Raw genomic sequence first — 17293 nt, forward strand, 5'->3', positions numbered from 1 at the left:
TCGTATTTCCAAAGAGGATCCCTCAGATGGCTCCAAGCTAGAGATTGCAGCACCTGAGCATGAACCATACTCTGGCTCAGCTGCCTTTGTGGCACTGACAAGGGTACTGGTAACAAGCCTTGTGAGGGAGTAGGTGTGCAGGAGTAACAATGTTCTTGAAGTCCTCCAAAGTCAGGTTGGTAGCTATAAACTCTTCAATACAGCGTTGTGATCTGCCATGGAAGCTACCAAAGCTATCAGCAGATGTGTCACTGTGGTACACCATTGTGTTGTTCGATCTGATCACATTGGATGGAATCATCTCCATGCTCCTCGCAAAAAACTGGACACAGGTTGGAGCTGGGTTCTTTCATGCTCCACAGCATTATCTGCAGGCTTGCTGCCAGGCTATCCAGTGTACTTAGCATTTCATGATTAGTGACCATCAGTAGGCTGGGTTCTTGAAGATTGTGCCTGAGTCCACTGCAGCAGAAACTGTCTGTGACCTCACCCTCCAGCAGGTTGGTCGATTTGGTATTCTATCCATCTGTTTAAGCACTGGCACACTTGTGCCTGGCGAGTCACCACAGGCTGATGCCTCTTCTCATCTAGTCTCTACCTGAACTGTTACTTTTAGAGTCAGATGGAGTGGCAGTGCATCTTCTGGTAGGCTAGACTACAGCATCTGAAATGAAAGAGATGGTCAAGGTGTAGTTGGTGCTGTGAAGGGAGCAGAGAGAAAGAAATAATAATAATCTTTATCAGTGTCACAAGTAGGCTTACATTAACACTACAATGATGTCATTGTGAAAATATCATGTGCAGCTTGTAAAACAGAATCTTTGGGGGTGAGAGGATCATCAGTTGAAACAGGAATGTAAGTATAAAGAAGCCTGGCACAAGGCCTTTTCCAGCATTGCAAGTTGCCACAGCCTCAACTTTTCTTATGCCCATTTGTAAAGGTGCACTTTAACAAGATTCATTAGTGAACACAAAAGGTATTTTCAATAAGAATTGTACAGCAGCCTCATGACTGCAACTAGCTCCCAAAATGTCTCTGCCCAGGAGCCGCTCTCACCAAAGGGTGATCCACAGTTTCAGTCCCGATTGGTCACACAGACCATGTGATGCTTACTCTGCTGTGCTGCTGGGGGCCGATATAGCTCACTGGGCGAGACAGCTGGTTTGTGATGCAGAGCAAGGCCAGCAGCCTGGGTTAAATTCCTGTACCGGCTGAGGTTATTCATGAAGGTCCTGCCTCTCAACCTTGCCCCTCACCTGAGGTGTGGTGATCCCCAGGTTAAATCACCACCAGTCAGCTCTCCCCCTCACAAGGGAAAGCAGCTTATGGTCATGTGGGACTATAGCGACTTTACCTTACCTTGTGCTGCCGTTAAAGGGACAATCTTCAATAACCAATTCACTCAGTCGTAAATACTAACTAAACCTTATGGGCTAGATTCACCGGCCTCCCAGCCACGTATTTCTCAGCGCTGGGAGGCGATGCGCCATTCGCTGGTGGCGGGATTCTCTGTTCTGTTGTCTGAGATGCTTCCACAGGATCAATGTTAACAGGAGCTGCAATAACGGGTACCTTCTCTGGCACAGGCGATTCATCTCTATTTGCTTCCACAGAGACATCAGTTACATCTGAAATGGGGCAATTGAAATAATTTGTCATTAATAGCAATAAAGTAAGCGAGGGTGGTTCTGAGCATTAACAGCTTTAAATTAAGTTATTAGAGCCCTTTATCAGCAAATGGGCTTATTCATCCAAAGACAGGCATTTTGATAAGTACTTTTTTTTTCCAGATTTCAATTAAAGCAGGATACTTACAGGTGTCAGGCCAGAGGCTATACCAGGATAATCTATCCTCATCGCCAGATATGAAGATGCTCTTTGAAAGACTTCATCAGTGAATACAAAATATATTTATGAATAAGAATTGCACAGCAGCCACATGGCTGTAATTTGCTCCCAAACTGTGTCTGCCTAGGAGCCTCTCTCACCATGGAGTGATTCCACGCTCTGAGTCCCAATTGGTCACACAAGCCATGTGACTCTGACACTGCTGTGTTGCCCTTAATGGGACCATCACCGCAGTCTATGATTGCAAGTACATTCTCTTTGTATATTTGGGGTTTTCCATCTTTGGTGCCAACCTTGAGCTATGAGCAACCATCTCCTGCAACAAAGGAGAGAGTTTGTGTTAGTGAGAGTCTTGAAAGTGTTTGGAGAATGTGCCTATTGATGTACCATCAATTGAACGCGAGATGAGTTGCTGAACAAAAGTATGGCTTTAATATACTAGATGTTAAGCCTGCGGTCGATTATAGTAGAAGGACGACCGCCGGAAGTACTGGGTATTTATACCCTGCCCTGGAGGCGGGGTTATCTCAGCCTCTCGACCAATCAGGGAGCCGTCACATGACTGGTCTCAACCAACCGGTTGAGAGGCACATGACCGACCAGGGCCGATGGTAAGCCGGTGTTCTGCACCAATGGCAGGCAGCTATGCTAATCATACCACCACACCTATTATGGGGAAATAGCCGATAGTCTTGTTAGGATATTGTCTGTCTGTCCTGTGTTCCCTTACAATGCCCGTCCTGCTGCCTGTTCTGATCTACACTCTTTGGGTTAGCTGCTACAAAGTTACTGCACCCTTTGGGATTTCTTTTTAAAATGTTGTCATTGGACACTGGAGAACCCCCTGGTCTGATGGGCTGGTCCAAAAACAAACCCTTTTGGTTCTGTCACAGAATCCTTGATATCTTTTGATCGACTTGGCAAGCAGCCAATCAGTGTATGAAATTTTCAGCCCTTTCCTATCGTAGCTGTGGTTAGTGAAGCCAGTGAGAAACTTTCAGGAAAGAAGGCAGGCTTTCTGGAGAGTGTCATCTTTTGTTCAGTTGTGTGTGGAAAGCCAGTGAGTAAGGACCCTAAAGTCTCTCCTTTTCTCTGCCGGATGATTTTAAGAGGCATTCTAGCCAAATCTGTAAAGATTTTCTTGTTTAAAGGTGCATCAGAACTGGGGAAAAGATCTTGAATGAGAAAAAGTTCCGCCCAAAGGTCAGTAACCTCCGACCTGCGTGTGCCAAGGGTTGGGAAGAGCTGAAGATTTGAAGCTTAAAGTGGGAATGTTTGTGATAAAATCGTCAGAGTCTTGTGCAGGAATCAGGTATGTACAAACTGCCAAATTCCAAGATCAGAGCTGTATTTTTCTCACAGGGAGGAAGATGGCAGAAGTGGACTGAAGTGGGCATTCTGTGTGCAGCACAATCTGGTGGGCAGTGACCAGAACTGCACTAATCTGAACATCCAAACTAGCGCCATCTGGTGGCCAAAGTATGTAATCACACTGGCCTGGAATTCTCAGGTGAAATGACATCTGGTGGTTGGAGGACAGAATTGCACCAACCTGAACCTCCTAAGTGAATCTGTTTCCCAGAGGCTGCAACCACAGCAGTGAAGACTCATCTCAAACCTACCCTTTAACCCCCATTTTCTTTTTAGCCCCGTCAACCCTGACCTTGTGTCTGTCTTGTATTTGTCTGGACAGAGGGTAGGGTCTTGAGATTAGGTAGTCTGGTAGACGATTATCCTGTTATTTCCGTATATATTCATCTTTTCTTCTTTTCATTAATAAACAAGTTGTTAATGTTTCATTTATAAGTCTGGTGTCTGTAACTCATTGGAGCAGTGAAGAGTTAAAGCTCTTTGGAAAACATAAATTATTGGTTAATTCGCTTATGTTGGGACTTCAGAGTTTGTGAGGCTGAAATTGACCACGCACTTGCCCAGGGTGTCGTAACAGTCTTTATTTGAGTTTTAGGTTGGAATGGTGATGAGTCTATGAATGTGAGGAGAAAGATATGTAGTGAACTGTGGTACCATGACTGTTGAAGCAAGAAGGGAAGTGGGGTTGGAAAGCTTTGTGAATGTTGTAAATAATGAAGCTTTAAGTGGTGCAATTATGATCAGAGAGTACCAGAGCAGTCATCTTAACCTTATTAATTCTTGTTAGATCATTAGCTTTGTTGCAACATTCCTGGCCTGTCCTAAATGCAATAATCCTGGCATTGACATGCTCTGCTAGTTATTTTCACTGTTGGCCGTGTAGATGCCTGGAGGGACTTCTGTCCTCCGTAGGGTAAAGAGGATCTCCCACTCCTCCCCCCTCCTTCTTCCAGTGCCTCCTAAACAGCATTGAATCACATCAATACCTGCTTATTTCCTCCTTCAGTCATTTTTAGCAGAAGCTGTTTCCTGAAGCCTGTGGCTTCCATTAACCTTCTCTCTCAGATTTGCTTGTCTGCTTTTAAGTGTCTTCATAGGCAATCAATATTACCTCTTTCCACGATTGACTTGCAACCAACAAGCAGTGTGGGAAATGCTGACTGCACACGAGCATGATTGTAAACAGCTGATTGTACAAATACTATGTACTTTGCATAGCTCGGCTGTGATTCAATTTTGAGACCATTAACATTCACCCTGACACATATTTATTCAAGAGTAACCCTTCCCAATGTTCAGAATTTAGGGTTCTTCGGTATTATGGTTCCCTGCTTTTTCCCATAACGTTTCGAATTCTCTTTCAAATAATTATCTGGTACCTTTTCAAATACTGCAAGCAATTTAATATTCAATGGCACTCATGAAAAAGAATCCCACATCCTTTATTGAGCATTTGTTAGATTATGATCTCTTGACATTGATTTGCCTATCAATGGAAATTATCTAACTAAAATAAAAATTAATCATTTCCATTTCTTCTGTCAACCATCGCCTCCCATCTTCTCAGTTCAAGAGAATATTTGCTCTGATTCTCTTTATGAATATTCATGGTTTTTATCTAATCTCCATACATATTACCTAATAAGCACACTCATTACTAAATATCCATGCCCATTGCTAATAGATATTGTGGACACAGCGGCACCTGGAATTGGTGAAGCTTCGCTTTATGTTGTTGAGTGGAGGGAAAAAGGATGCCCTTTTTGTGGCCTTTATAATATGGGGAGCCTGTGTAGCCATCCCCCACAGGGTCAAGAAGCCATGCAATAGGACCTGCACAGCGGCCATCCAGGGGCATCAAAAATGAAAATGTTGGCCCTGTATCGATGAGGACATTGAGAGGGTTGTGCAAAGCTGTCCAGCGTGCCAGGAATTTCAGAAACCCTTGCCGACAGCCTCCCTTCAGCCTCGGGTTCGTCTTCATACGGATGTTGATGGGGTCCATATTCCTTGTGATCGTGGATGCCCACTCAAAGTGGCTGGAGGTATGCAGGATGACCTCCAGGGCAATGATTGGAAAGTTCTGGGCTACTCTTAGCACCCATGGGAGCCCAGAGGTTCTAGTGACAGATGATGGGACACCATTCACTAGCGAGGAATTTGGCGAGTTTATGTGGCAGAATGGCATTTGGAATATTCAAACTGCTCTGTATAATCCCTCCTCCAATGGACTTGCAGAAAGGGTGGTCCAGACCTTCAATCGGGGCTTGAAAAAGCAGTCATTGGGGGTTCATGGACACACAGTTGGCATGGTTCCTTTTTAGTTATTGTATAACGATGACAGGAATCGCTCCCGCGGAGCTATTAATTGGCCGAAGGCTCAGGACTCGGCTGAGTCTGACTTTTCAGAGTCTTGGCAGCAAAGTAGAGAGGCAGCAGGAGATGCAGAATAGGCACCATGGTCTGAGGGCGTCAGAGCAGGCATTTCAAGCCAGGGATGTTTTCTATGCTCACAATTTTGGTGATGGACCATTGTGGCTCCCGGGTATGATACTGGACCTGGCAGGCTCGGTTTCATATAAAGCCAGTATTCAGAGAAGGATCCAGTGAAAACACCCGCCCTTCAGGACGTGCGGCCTGCAGTGGTAGTGCCTTTGCCACACCAGGGACTGCCACTCAGTCTGGGGGCCCAGCCATCATGTCATCATGCCCGGTCAAGCAAGAGTAGGATGATTCTGGTTCCGAGATAGATGCAGATGAGTACATGCTGGCGGACAATGACTTGTCCGGAACAGAGGCCGCTGCAGTAATTCTTCGGAGGTAAGCCAGGAAATGGCGATTGGCTAATCGATACACTCTACTCAACCCAAAGCTGCCACAGTGAGCTATGCAACCGTGGGCGCAGTGGCGCAGAAGGCCCTCACAGTTGAAGGGGGACTTTTGGACTTTGTTTGGGGGGGGGGGGGGGGGGGAGGACAGGCATGTCATTGATGAACCATCAATCGAACGGGAGATGAGTTGCTGTACAAAAGTTAGGCTTTAATAAGCTAGAAGTTAGCCCTGCGGTCGACTACAGTAAATGGCCGACCGCCGGGCGTTCTGACTATTTATACCTCGGTATGGAGGCATAGTTAACTCAGCCTCTCGACCAATCGGAGAGCCGTCACATGACTGGTCTCAACCAATCGGTCTAGAGGCACATGACCGACCAGGGCCAATGGTAAGCCGGTGTTCTGCACCAATGGCAGACAGCTATGCAAATCATTCCACCACATTCACCCCTTGTGGAGAAAGAAGCCGGGGGGGGGCATCAACGAGAGCTGGGGGCAGGAGGGGGGGGGAGGGGGGAGGGGAGAGAACTGGTGGTATGACTAGCAGCCAGAGAAGGGAGAGAGAAAAACATTTTCTCTTCTTTATTTTTTGTTACATTTATTTGGCTTCCCACTGGCCCAGACAATTAACAATAGTACAAAAAGTTCCAACAAGGTCCATGGAGTTGTTGTATTTAAATCGATTCGATCAGTCTTTTCGTGGCCTGTGACGCAGGGGCCCGGCGGCGGGGGGCGGGGGGGGTGGGGGGGAGGCGGGGGGGGGGGGGGGGGGGTGATTAGCGTGGTGTGCTGGAGGGGCCCAAAAAGGCCCGGCGGGGGGGGGGGGGGGGGGGGGGATTGGTGCGGCGGATGGCAGTGGGGAAGCGTGCCAGGAGGCCGAGAGCGCTGCAGTGCGGCTGGGGACATAGGCGCGGGCGTGTAAAGCGGCGACCTCCAGGGAGGTGGAGAGAGTCCGTGCCTCAGTTAAGCTGAGGTCGTCTTTCACCAGCATCCGCTGGCGGATAGCGGGGGACTGCATCCCAGTCACGTAAGCATCTCTGATCAGCAGTTCCATGTGCTCCGTGGCTGAAACTTGGAGGCAGGAGCAATTCCTCCCCAGGACAGCGAGGGCCTGGTAAAATTGGTCTAATGACTCACCGGGGAGCTGTTGTCTGGTGGCCAGCAGATGTCGGGCGAATACTCTGTTGACTGGTTTAAGAAACTGTCCATTCAGCTTAAGCATGGCCGCATCGTAATCTTTCTCTTCCTTGATCACCGCGTAGGCTGCTGTGCCCACGCTGGAATGGAGGATGTGAAGCTTCTGTGCCATGGTGGGGGGGGGGGGGGGCTGTTTGCAGACGCCAGGTATGCTTCGAGACATGCTAGCCAATGTTGAAAAATTTCTGAAGCGTTCTGCGTTTACGGGCTGATGCGGAGGCATTCGGGCTTGATCCGGAACTCCATCTTCAAAAATCTAGCTTATTAAATTGATGAACCATCAATCGAACGCGAGACGAGTTGCTGTACAAAAGTTAGGCTTTAATAAGCTAGAAGTTAGCCCTGCGGTTGACTACAGTAAATGGCCGACCGCCGGGCGTTCTGACTATTTATACCTCGGTATGGAGGCGTGGTTAACTCAGCTTCTCGACCAATCGGAGAGCCGTCACATGACTGGTCTCAACCAATCGGTCGAGAGGCAAATGACCGACCAGGGCCAATGGTAAGCCGGTGTTCTGCACCAATGGCAGACAGCTATGCAAATCAGACCACCACAGTCATAAACCCCACGAGGACCACGGGTAAAGCATTATTGATCACCCCGTGGGACTTGTGAGTAGGGGCTTCCCAGGTGGTGGGTGGAGGAAGTCACCTGCGGCTCATTATGAGCTAACATAAAAGCAGGTCCAAACAGGGCCTATTGTGATTAATCATCCCAGCTAGGATGGTACTGCGAGCGATATGTTGCGTTATGCAGACCTTTGTAAATAGTGTAAATAAATCTATATTCGTTTACCACCAGCCTCCTCAGTCATTAAAGTGTCAAAATAACTTAACTTTCATAAAGCATATGACAGAAATCATTCAAATAACTAAGTAGGCAATGATTTATTTTTGCATTCTTGTTTATTCTTTACATCTGACACCTTAAAATGTATTTCTTGGAAAATAATTTGAGTTGCCATAGAAAGAACTGAATCAATGATGCCCATTCTGTGTTCTCAAATTTTGGAATAACATCCTTGTGTTTGAATTAATTTGCAGTGCCTAAAGTTTACTAACATGTTTCTGGAATCCTCATTTTGGTGGTTGACATCTTCAAATCATTTGGGTGCATTCAGAACTATTGAAAATAAGTAGTACAGATTGGCGATGCATTACTCACACCTGAACCACGTAGAACCAAGTCACTGAAATAAGCAAATAAATTATTACCCAAAAATGGAAACTTTTTTTAATCACATGCGGCTTCCTTCAGACTCAGGCGATGCCAAGAGTCTCTGTCTGTCGAGGAGACTGGGCTGGATAGAGCTGTGAATGGTCCCAAACACCTTCCGAGTGCTGCACATTCCTTCATTTTGCAATGAATATTGGGGTTTGTCCTTTTAGTTCAATGGGCAATATTTCAACTTTTAACCTTTTAGCCGCTACAGAAATAGGTCTCTTTGTATCAGTCAAAAAGCAGAATTACGCTTTCTTTTTAAAAAAAGCTTCAATAATGCACGCAACTGAGAAATATTCTGCAGTTCTCTCTAAATCTACTTTAGGATATTTTACACTGCAAATGCACAGAAAATCAAATTATAAAGAACGCATAATATATAAGATTTATAGAACGTAAACAATTATTTATTACTCAAAGTTAATATTAAAGAGAAAGAATTTTAAAATATGGAATGGGGAAGGGAATAATAGTCATAAAATGTTTTGTTCAAATTGACACTGAAATCTCTTTACTCTTAAACACTGCTTGATTCCAGTCTTGAGAAACAGAAAGTACCATAAACAGGACAGTGAGCTTTAAGACTCATATACTTAAAGGTTATAGACAAATATTTATTGAAGACAGTAAAACTTTAATAACATTTTTAAAAAAGGTTTCAGTCTTGTAACTGATGTTTGATTTCATCAGTGCTGAGGTGACAGACAGTTTCAACACTTGCAAGAAAGTTACAGTTACAAAAACAAATATTCAATTCTTGTTTGAAATATTTGTAAGAATTAATATACAATTAATACACAAGCTTAGTCAGACAAACACTTATAATGATAACAATTTATTTGCAACAATGTTCCTCAAAAACCATTTTACGTCCATAGAAAATGTTAAGAGATAAATGTTTGCAATATGTTGTAGAGTAAATTCAGTAATTCTTGCTCACACAGGGTCCATCACATAAAAGCAGTGTGGATTGGAGAGCTACAATATTTTAAAGTCACTTGGTAGTGTAGAATTTCAGTATGGCCAAAAACAAGAGTGATATGTTATTGAGGCTTTTTGCCTTACACTCATCAGGGCAGTTTGCATGAATACCAATAGCAAAGAAAACATTTTATACTACATGAGAAGAGTGCTCTGATTGTTTGGCAAGTGAACTCTGATTGGTAGAGGCGTTGCCATAGAGAATGCACCACAGCACAGTTAACTGCCAAGATTTTGTTCAAATTCAAACTGAACAGGTTGACTCTGATTGTTTAAAGCATTGCCATAGGGAATGAGCGAGGAAATGGCTGTCCTGCAAGCTGTTGCTTAGTTGAAAAAGGTGCAGTGTGTGGACTTACGCCTTCTGTCTGCGAAGGACAGTGCCCTATGTGTGAATATATGTAGCCTCCAGCATGCATAAGTAAGCCACATCGCAAGCAAGACTGAAAATCTTAAACTGTTTTTTAGTTCAATTATTAACACAATCAGGATTGTTTAGCAAGTGTATTCAAATTGTGGGATCTCTTCTAATGTTGGACATTGTGACTGGAATTCTCCGGCCGCTATGATTCACTTTTCCTGCTGGCGGTGCACTCTCACCCTGGGTGGCATGTGGTGTCTACAATGGGAAATCCCATTGACAAGCGGCAGAAAGACAGAATCCCACCACCAGAGAATGGTGCACCACCGAGAAACACGTGGCCGGGGGAAACGGAGAATCCAGCCACCTGTTCTGAGTTTTTTTAAGCATAATTGGTTGGTATGGTTTGTACTTTGCCTGTTCTGAAGGGCCGAAGGGACGTACTGTTATAATATAGTTCCATGTGATTGGTCTTATTGGCAATCTCATAAATAAGGTCTGAGCTATTTGCTCACCATGCAAGCTTGATGCTGAGAAAGGGCACACCAAGGCCATCGCGTGGGGTAATGGCTACCCTGATCAGATCACTGCTTGCTGTATATTGCGCAAACTCATGGATGGGTCTAAGGTTGACACTTCTGCACCTGAAATGTGACCAGTTTACCTCAGAAATTCTCACAAATTTGAGCAACATGTGAAATTAGCAGTTTCATGCTATTACAAGGCTGTAGCAAGAGAAGTGGTATTCTTCACGAACAGGATGCTGCCATCAAGCCAAAACAGTGTCCTGTCTCTCATTCAAATGTGGTATATTAATTTCAGTGCCAATGTGATGCTAGGCATGTAAGCCACATGTCCCAAAGGCTGGCAAATCATATCAAACAGCACGTCCCTTTGGCTGTTCACAATGGGCAAAGTACAGACCATACCCAACCAGCTCATACTTGACAAACTCAAAACATAATGTCCAACATTAGATGTGATCCCCTTATTGGACAACACTTGTTAATCATTGTGCCTTTTTGAAACTAAACAAAAGCTTGGGGGTCAGCCATTCTGTGGCTCATCTCTTGATCAACACCTTGATCAATTAAACTCAACCTATTTGGTTTGAATTTGAACAAAACCTTGACTGTTAATTGTTCCTCGGTGCATTCTCCATTGCAATGTCTCTACCACTCAGATTCCGTTTGCCAACTAATCAGCACTCACTTCTCATGCAATATAAATTGTTGTTTCCTTCACTATTGCTATTCCTGTAAACTGTTATGCTGAGTGCAAGATGAAAAGCTTCAACAGCATGTAGCTATTGCAGCAAAATAATATTTTAGCTCCATTAGTCACCCTTGCTCCTTTCAAAGGTTATGTTTCAGATCAGAGATTATTCAATTTACTCTAAAGGTTTTTAACTATTTATTTATAATGTGTTCCAGCAGTAACTACTAGAATGACATGACTTCTTAAAATCTCAAACATTACAATTAGTGCACATCTACTAACTAGATACATGGTTAAGAAAGTAGCTTCTTACAGTCTAGAATGATCAACCAGCTGGAGTAACTGTTTTCCTTGTATATGCCAGAATAAGTTATTTTTAAAGTATCAAGTATTTTAGTTTCAAGAAGTGAGTAATTTGTAAAGCATGCTGCAAATAGCTTTTTTTGTGCTTCAATTTTGGGAGTTTCTTAAAAATAACTTTTCAATTATTCTAGTCTGCTAGAATTTATGACTTTCTTCATCCTTAGTCCAGAGGTTTTGGCAGACGCAGATGCCCAGTTATTGACAACCCAGAATATCACATTTACACAGACCGAATCTCCTACTCACCCAATATTTATCTCTGATTAACCCACATATCGTAAACACAAATAAAATACTATGCATGGTGCAAATCTGAAATAAAAGCAGAAAATGCTGGAAATATTCAGCAGGTCTGGCAAAATCTGCAGAGGGAGAAACCAGGTTAACATTTCAGGTCTGTGGCATTTCGTCAGAACTGCAAAGTTAGAAATATGATAGGTTTTGAGCAGGCTGAAGGAGGAAGGGTGGGAAGCACAATACAAAGGATGGTTTCTGATAGGACAGAGGACAGGGCAGATTAAATGACAAAAAGTTTAATGGTGCTAAGGCCAACAGGAGTGGTAGTGGGACAAGAAAAGGAACAAAAAAAGATGAGACTCCCAAGTGTGAATGTCTGGACCCTGAATGGCTACCATTTGAAAGGAAAGAAGCGAGGACCAAGAGCAAAAGAAAAACAAACCAGCAGAGAAAAGGGGAAACAAAATTGGGGCAGAGGTTATGATTTAAAATTGTTGAACTTTATGTTTAATTCTGAAGACTGCAAAGTGCCGAATTGAAAGACAAGTTGCTGTTGCAGGAAGCTTGCGCTGAGCGTCAATGGGACACCGCAGGAAGTGAAAGGCAGAAAGTTCAGAGTGGGAGAAAAGTGGAGAAATAAAATACTGCAAGAGGAGGCTGGAAGATTTAGGTCAAATTTGTGAACTGAACAAAGATGCTCCACAAAGCAGTCACTCAAGTCTGTGTTTGGGTTCCCCCATATGGAGAGGACAACATTGTGAGCAGTGAACACAGTATACTCAATTGAAAACACAAGCAAATCGCTGTTTAATCTGGAAGCAGTGTTTGGGGCCTTGAACATTGGGAAGCGAGGAGGTAAAAGGGCAGCTGTTTGCTTCTGCACTTGGTGTCATTGAAAGGGGACAGGATTGTTGGGGTAACAGAGATGAACAGTACTTCATAGCTTGGGGGACTGCCATTCCCTAGTTCATTCCCCATAGCAATTCCCAGAGGGAATTGTCCCTTCAGACTGCTGAAAGTGGAGATGTCATTGGTGGTGGCATCAGTCTGGAGGTTGCATAAGTGGCAGAGGATGATCTGATAGTTTGGAGGTTGGTGGGTGGAAGGTGAGGACAATGGGAACCCTATCATGGCTCTAGGAGGGTGGGGAAGAGTTGATAGCAGAATTGTTTGAAATAGAACATACACAGTCAAGAGTTTGATCAACCATGTTGGCTGGGTCTGGTTGTTGGTTGGGGGGGGGGGGGTTATTTACTGTGTTATGTTTGCATTCAAAATTGTTGTTAAAAAATTACAAATGCCTTCATAAAATGTTTTTAAGAAAAAAAGAGTTTTCCCAACCATGGGTGTGAGGAGGGGTGAGGCGGGTTGAAATCCTCAGTTGAGGAAAAAGTAAAACCTACCATGTGTGCGAGAATCGAAACAGATGCAAATGATTTTATGCCTGTTCATTATACACTTCATTATTTTTAATAAATGTATTATAATTAAAACAATTTTAAAGATATAGTTGCAGACTCTGATTTCATCAATGAGTTTAAAATCACTTCAACCAATCTACCAGTCAAATTCACAAAAGTTAACAAATTAGCAAGAAACAAGCTTTTAAATTGTATTAACAACTAGATGAGTCAGCTGCTAAAGTTTCAATAATAGTTGTTTTTCTGATCTCTTTTCATGTAGCTGGGCATTCCAGTCTGAATTGACTTAAATTCAAAACCACTTGAATCAACTTCATTGATGGACACAAAAGTATTTACAAGATATAATTCTACGTATTATACAGAAGTTGGTCTTTCTTAATCATGTGTATCTCAAAGCTGTCTAGAAATAATGGTGCCAGAGGCTAGACAGATATGCAGGTCCTTGGAACAAAACAGAATCCTCAGAATTGGGCTGGTTATTGAGGAATCATTACTCTCTATTAAATATTAATTCACTTCCCTTTCATTTCAACAAGGCCTTTTCTATAAGGTCTACTCCAGTCGATTCATCCCTTCCAAATATATTCTCTTACAGTTATTTCCTTGGCATTGATTTTGATATCCGTTCCAGCATTACAAGTTTACTTTCACCCTGCTTATTTTCCAAACTAAGTGGAGTGGCTGACTCGCGTACGGGTTCTTTATCCGCAAATTAAAACTTGCATTGGTAATGGAAATGTTCTGAAATCCAGGCGCTTCACCAAAAAATGCACCTTGTTCCTTGGCTCAAATCAGTCCGTTCCTGCATTTCAGGAGCGCTGTGTTCCAAAGTGACGGCTTGTGAACAAAGTGAGGCATTGCTTTGAGTTACAGTAGATAGTCTAATAACCAGTGGAGGAGGCTCTCCACTCTCATTTACATACCCTTGATAGTTTACTTATCTATTAAAATTCCCCAACAGTGCAAACATTCTATCTACATCAGCCTCTTAGTTTATTCAGTCATGAAGGCTAAAATTGAAATTCGGTTGATAATCATACAGGTTTTCACCCTGCGTGTACAAAGTTTCAAGTTGTTGCCAGTTGATGCCGTTGAAGAAGTCAGCCTTTCCCAGAAGTCTAGCCTTCCCATCCTTCCCAGAGCTGTCCTCTGAAATAAAACATAAAACAGGCTCAAAAAACCCAAACGGATTTCGAAACTAATTTTCCTCAACAATTCTTTTCCGCATAGCTGATGGCACCTTGAGACAATATGTATGACATAAAATCTGATCAAGGAAAGGGCTCTATTTTAGGAGTGAAGGAAAGATGGTTTCTGATCGGACAGAATGATATGATTGGTTGCCTTACCCTGAGGAACATGAATGTGCAATTCCATTATAGAAAGGATAAAAATGTGAGGACAAGAATCTCAAACGTGCCCTTTGATTCCGATAGTGATTTTAGGGGTAGCCCATTTCTAATGTTCTGCTATTCTAAATAGGGGATAAGTCCAACTTGTGGTCAAAAAAAGGCACAAAATTTTCAGAGTGACCATTCTGTAAGCTGGTCCGGGTTGGCTTGAAATTCATAGAACCATAGAATTCCTACAGTATAGAAGGAGGCCATTGAGTTTGCACCAACCCTCTGAAAGGCCTAACCTATGGCCAATCCCCTGCCCTATCCCCGTAATCCCACCTAACCTTTGAACACCAAGGGGCAATTTAGCAAGACCAATTCACCTAACCTGCACATCGTTGGACAGTGGGAGGAAACCGGAGAACCCGGATGAAACCCACGCAGACACGGGGAGAGTATGCAAACTCCACACAGACAGTGACCCAGGATCGGAATCGAATCCGGATCCCTGGAGCTGTAGGACAACAGTGGTAACCACTGTGCCACCACCGTGCCGCCCAAGAGAAATTTCGCTGTTGGACTCATTCAAATTCTCCTGGCAAATTGCATTGGGGCGGTTTTGCACACTAAGCTAAATCGCTGGCTTTGAAAGCAGACCAAGCAGGCCAGCAGCACGGTTCGATTCCCGTAACAGCCTCCCCGAACAGGCGCTGGAATGTGGCGACTAGGGGCTTTTCACAGTAACTTCATTGAAGCCTACTCGTGACAATAAGCGATTTTCATTTCAAAGCCTGCTGTTGGGTGGAGATGTCTTTAAAGGCTCATCAATAGTCTGCTGGACATTTGTTTGCCCAGAGTGACACTCTCTTAATTGCCCCCTATCGGTTTTACTTTCACTGACACAAAACCTACCTCTTCCAACACTTTCTTTCCTAAACCCATTTCAGCTTGCATCTGGAGTTGGATTAGCACCAATTTGAAATCTTTTAGAACTGAATTAGACCTGAAGATGAAAGTTGGCTCCACAGACACATAAATTGGTAACATTCCACAGTTGCCAGCAAACTTAAGGTATCTTGCTCAAGTAGCCATTCTTTATGCTCGAGTCTTGTTAATATTGATGGGCTATGTAATTGAGAGAGTAACTCTGCGCCGACTGGTCCCATAGTCTTAAGCACAAACTTACATGGTGGCTCCTCTTTGGCTAGAGCACAAATTAACCTTTTATATCATAAATGCAGTGCATGATCAAGCCAATACTCTCCTAAAGTGGAAAATGTGGTCCTGTGTACATTCTAGGACACTGATTAAAATTTCATATGGGTGATCATCACACTCTAGTGCACATTTCTGATGCTTAATGATAGTCACAGGGAACAGGATGGTAAGTCATTCACCACCATCTTTGAGGCACTACAGTCCTGTTTCTGCCATGTTGCAGCCTTCAAAATTTACCCCAATATTGAGGAAGGCAGATAACGAACACCATGCAAGTTCCAACACAATAAGGCAAGTAAAGGAGTGAAAGATTACCTGTCTTCCAGCGGCCTCCAGCAATCACTTTAAGGACCGTTGCTTGGGCCGCTCTGGACCCTGAGAAACCGAGTAGAGCATACTCTATCCAGATTTTGCTAAATTTGCCAATAGGTTCTTAAAACAGGCTCTAGGTCCTGATTAGCATCATCCAGGGGCCTCTTGCCTGTTTCACACCCCGGATATTCGGAAGTTGCAGGCAAGTAACTTGGCAGGGATCATGCTCATACTGCTCCCCCAGAAATTGAGAATGATGGTGGGTTAATCTCCCCTCCACCCCACGCCACAAGAGATGTTACATCTTAAAAATAAAAGAACTCAAGACAACAGAAATAATGGAGGGGTATTAGATGTATAATATGAAAGATGGTTAGTAAAGGTTTGCTACACCAACAGCAGTTCAAATAAAAAAACAAACTCACAAACTTTATAAATGCATGCAGTGTTTTAGCAGGCTAATCCAGCAGAAGAGAAATAAAGAATGTTTTGAGTTCTGCTTCACTGAGAAATTAGTGCTGGTGAAAAAAAAAGGTAAAAGATAGTTGTTAGGATTATAGAATCATAAAGTGAAACAGTTACCACACATCCACAGAACAATGTAAATCAGTGTATTTTTGTTTTGAAATGTCTAATTCGTTAAAGGTCTTGCATGCTGTCACACACTTTCTATTACACTTTAGTGCAAGTCAAGTTAAAAAGACTTCCCGGAGCCCTGGGCACCAAGACATTTTGGGCGCCCTCTACACACTGCACAAGCCCCAACACCCCTAAATCCCCACACATTCCCGTGATGCATAAAAACACAAGGGCATGGAAACGGATGAAACACTAATCCCATTGAATGGTTACAACTATGAAACAAGTCATATCACAATATATTAAGCAAACTGGTCTAATGGGTAGATGTGGTTTTTTTTGTATTATGGTAAGTTTACCAGGCCCTCTATGTGGCTGGGGCCCCATAGGCCAATGCAATAATCATCCCTTGCTTTAGAATACAACTTTCTTTAGTTCTTTCATGAGTAACACCTAATGGCGGAAACAACTTTTCAAGACAAATTTAATTAACCAATCTATTCGATCATGCCTCATGGGATCATTCCTGGCTGTAACTGACTTCCATTCTTTTTTTAAAAAAATAATTTTTATTGGAATTTTTTTACAGAAAATATAAAACATAACGACAAACAATGAAATGCAACAAAATAACCCATAATAACTGTAACACCCCCCCAGACCGTATCAACGCATGTATCACATCCCCCCACCCCCCCACCCCCAATGAACAACAAAAGAACTTAAAAATAAATTTAAATTAAATAAACAAACATAGTCATCGTCCCCCCCCTTTTCCCTCCCCCCCCCCTCC

At 43.3% G+C, this 17293-nt stretch overlaps 1 protein-coding gene and 1 long non-coding RNA gene across 7 annotated transcripts in view; one reads left to right on the top strand and one right to left on the bottom strand.

Annotated features, from left to right (window-relative positions):
- The first annotated feature begins 2876 nt into the window (after positions 1-2876).
- Positions 2877-3648, top strand: LOC119968663. The gene is made up of 2 exons (XR_005461169.1): positions 2877-3052; positions 3212-3648. It is a non-coding gene; the product is annotated as an uncharacterized LOC119968663 (long non-coding RNA).
- A 4487-nt stretch (positions 3649-8135) lies between these two features.
- The window catches only part of LOC119969528 (extracellular sulfatase Sulf-2-like), a 433021-nt gene continuing 423863 nt past the window's right edge, over positions 8136-17293 (bottom strand). For 4 of the 6 annotated variants that reach the window (XM_038803237.1, XM_038803240.1, XM_038803239.1 and 1 more), the window contains 2 exons: positions 16347-16439; positions 8136-14203 (listed from right to left, as the gene is read on the bottom strand). In XM_038803237.1, the coding sequence (XP_038659165.1) occupies positions 16352-16439 (88 nt within the window). In that variant the 3' untranslated portion in view covers positions 8136-14203; positions 16347-16351. The remainder of the gene's footprint in view (positions 14204-16346; positions 16440-17293) is intronic. The other 2 variants (XM_038803243.1, XM_038803242.1) reach the window with 1 other exon arrangement.

Source organism: Scyliorhinus canicula, chromosome 7 (genome assembly GCF_902713615.1).
Source record: "Scyliorhinus canicula chromosome 7, sScyCan1.1, whole genome shotgun sequence".
Lineage (NCBI taxonomy): Eukaryota > Metazoa > Chordata > Chondrichthyes > Carcharhiniformes > Scyliorhinidae > Scyliorhinus > Scyliorhinus canicula.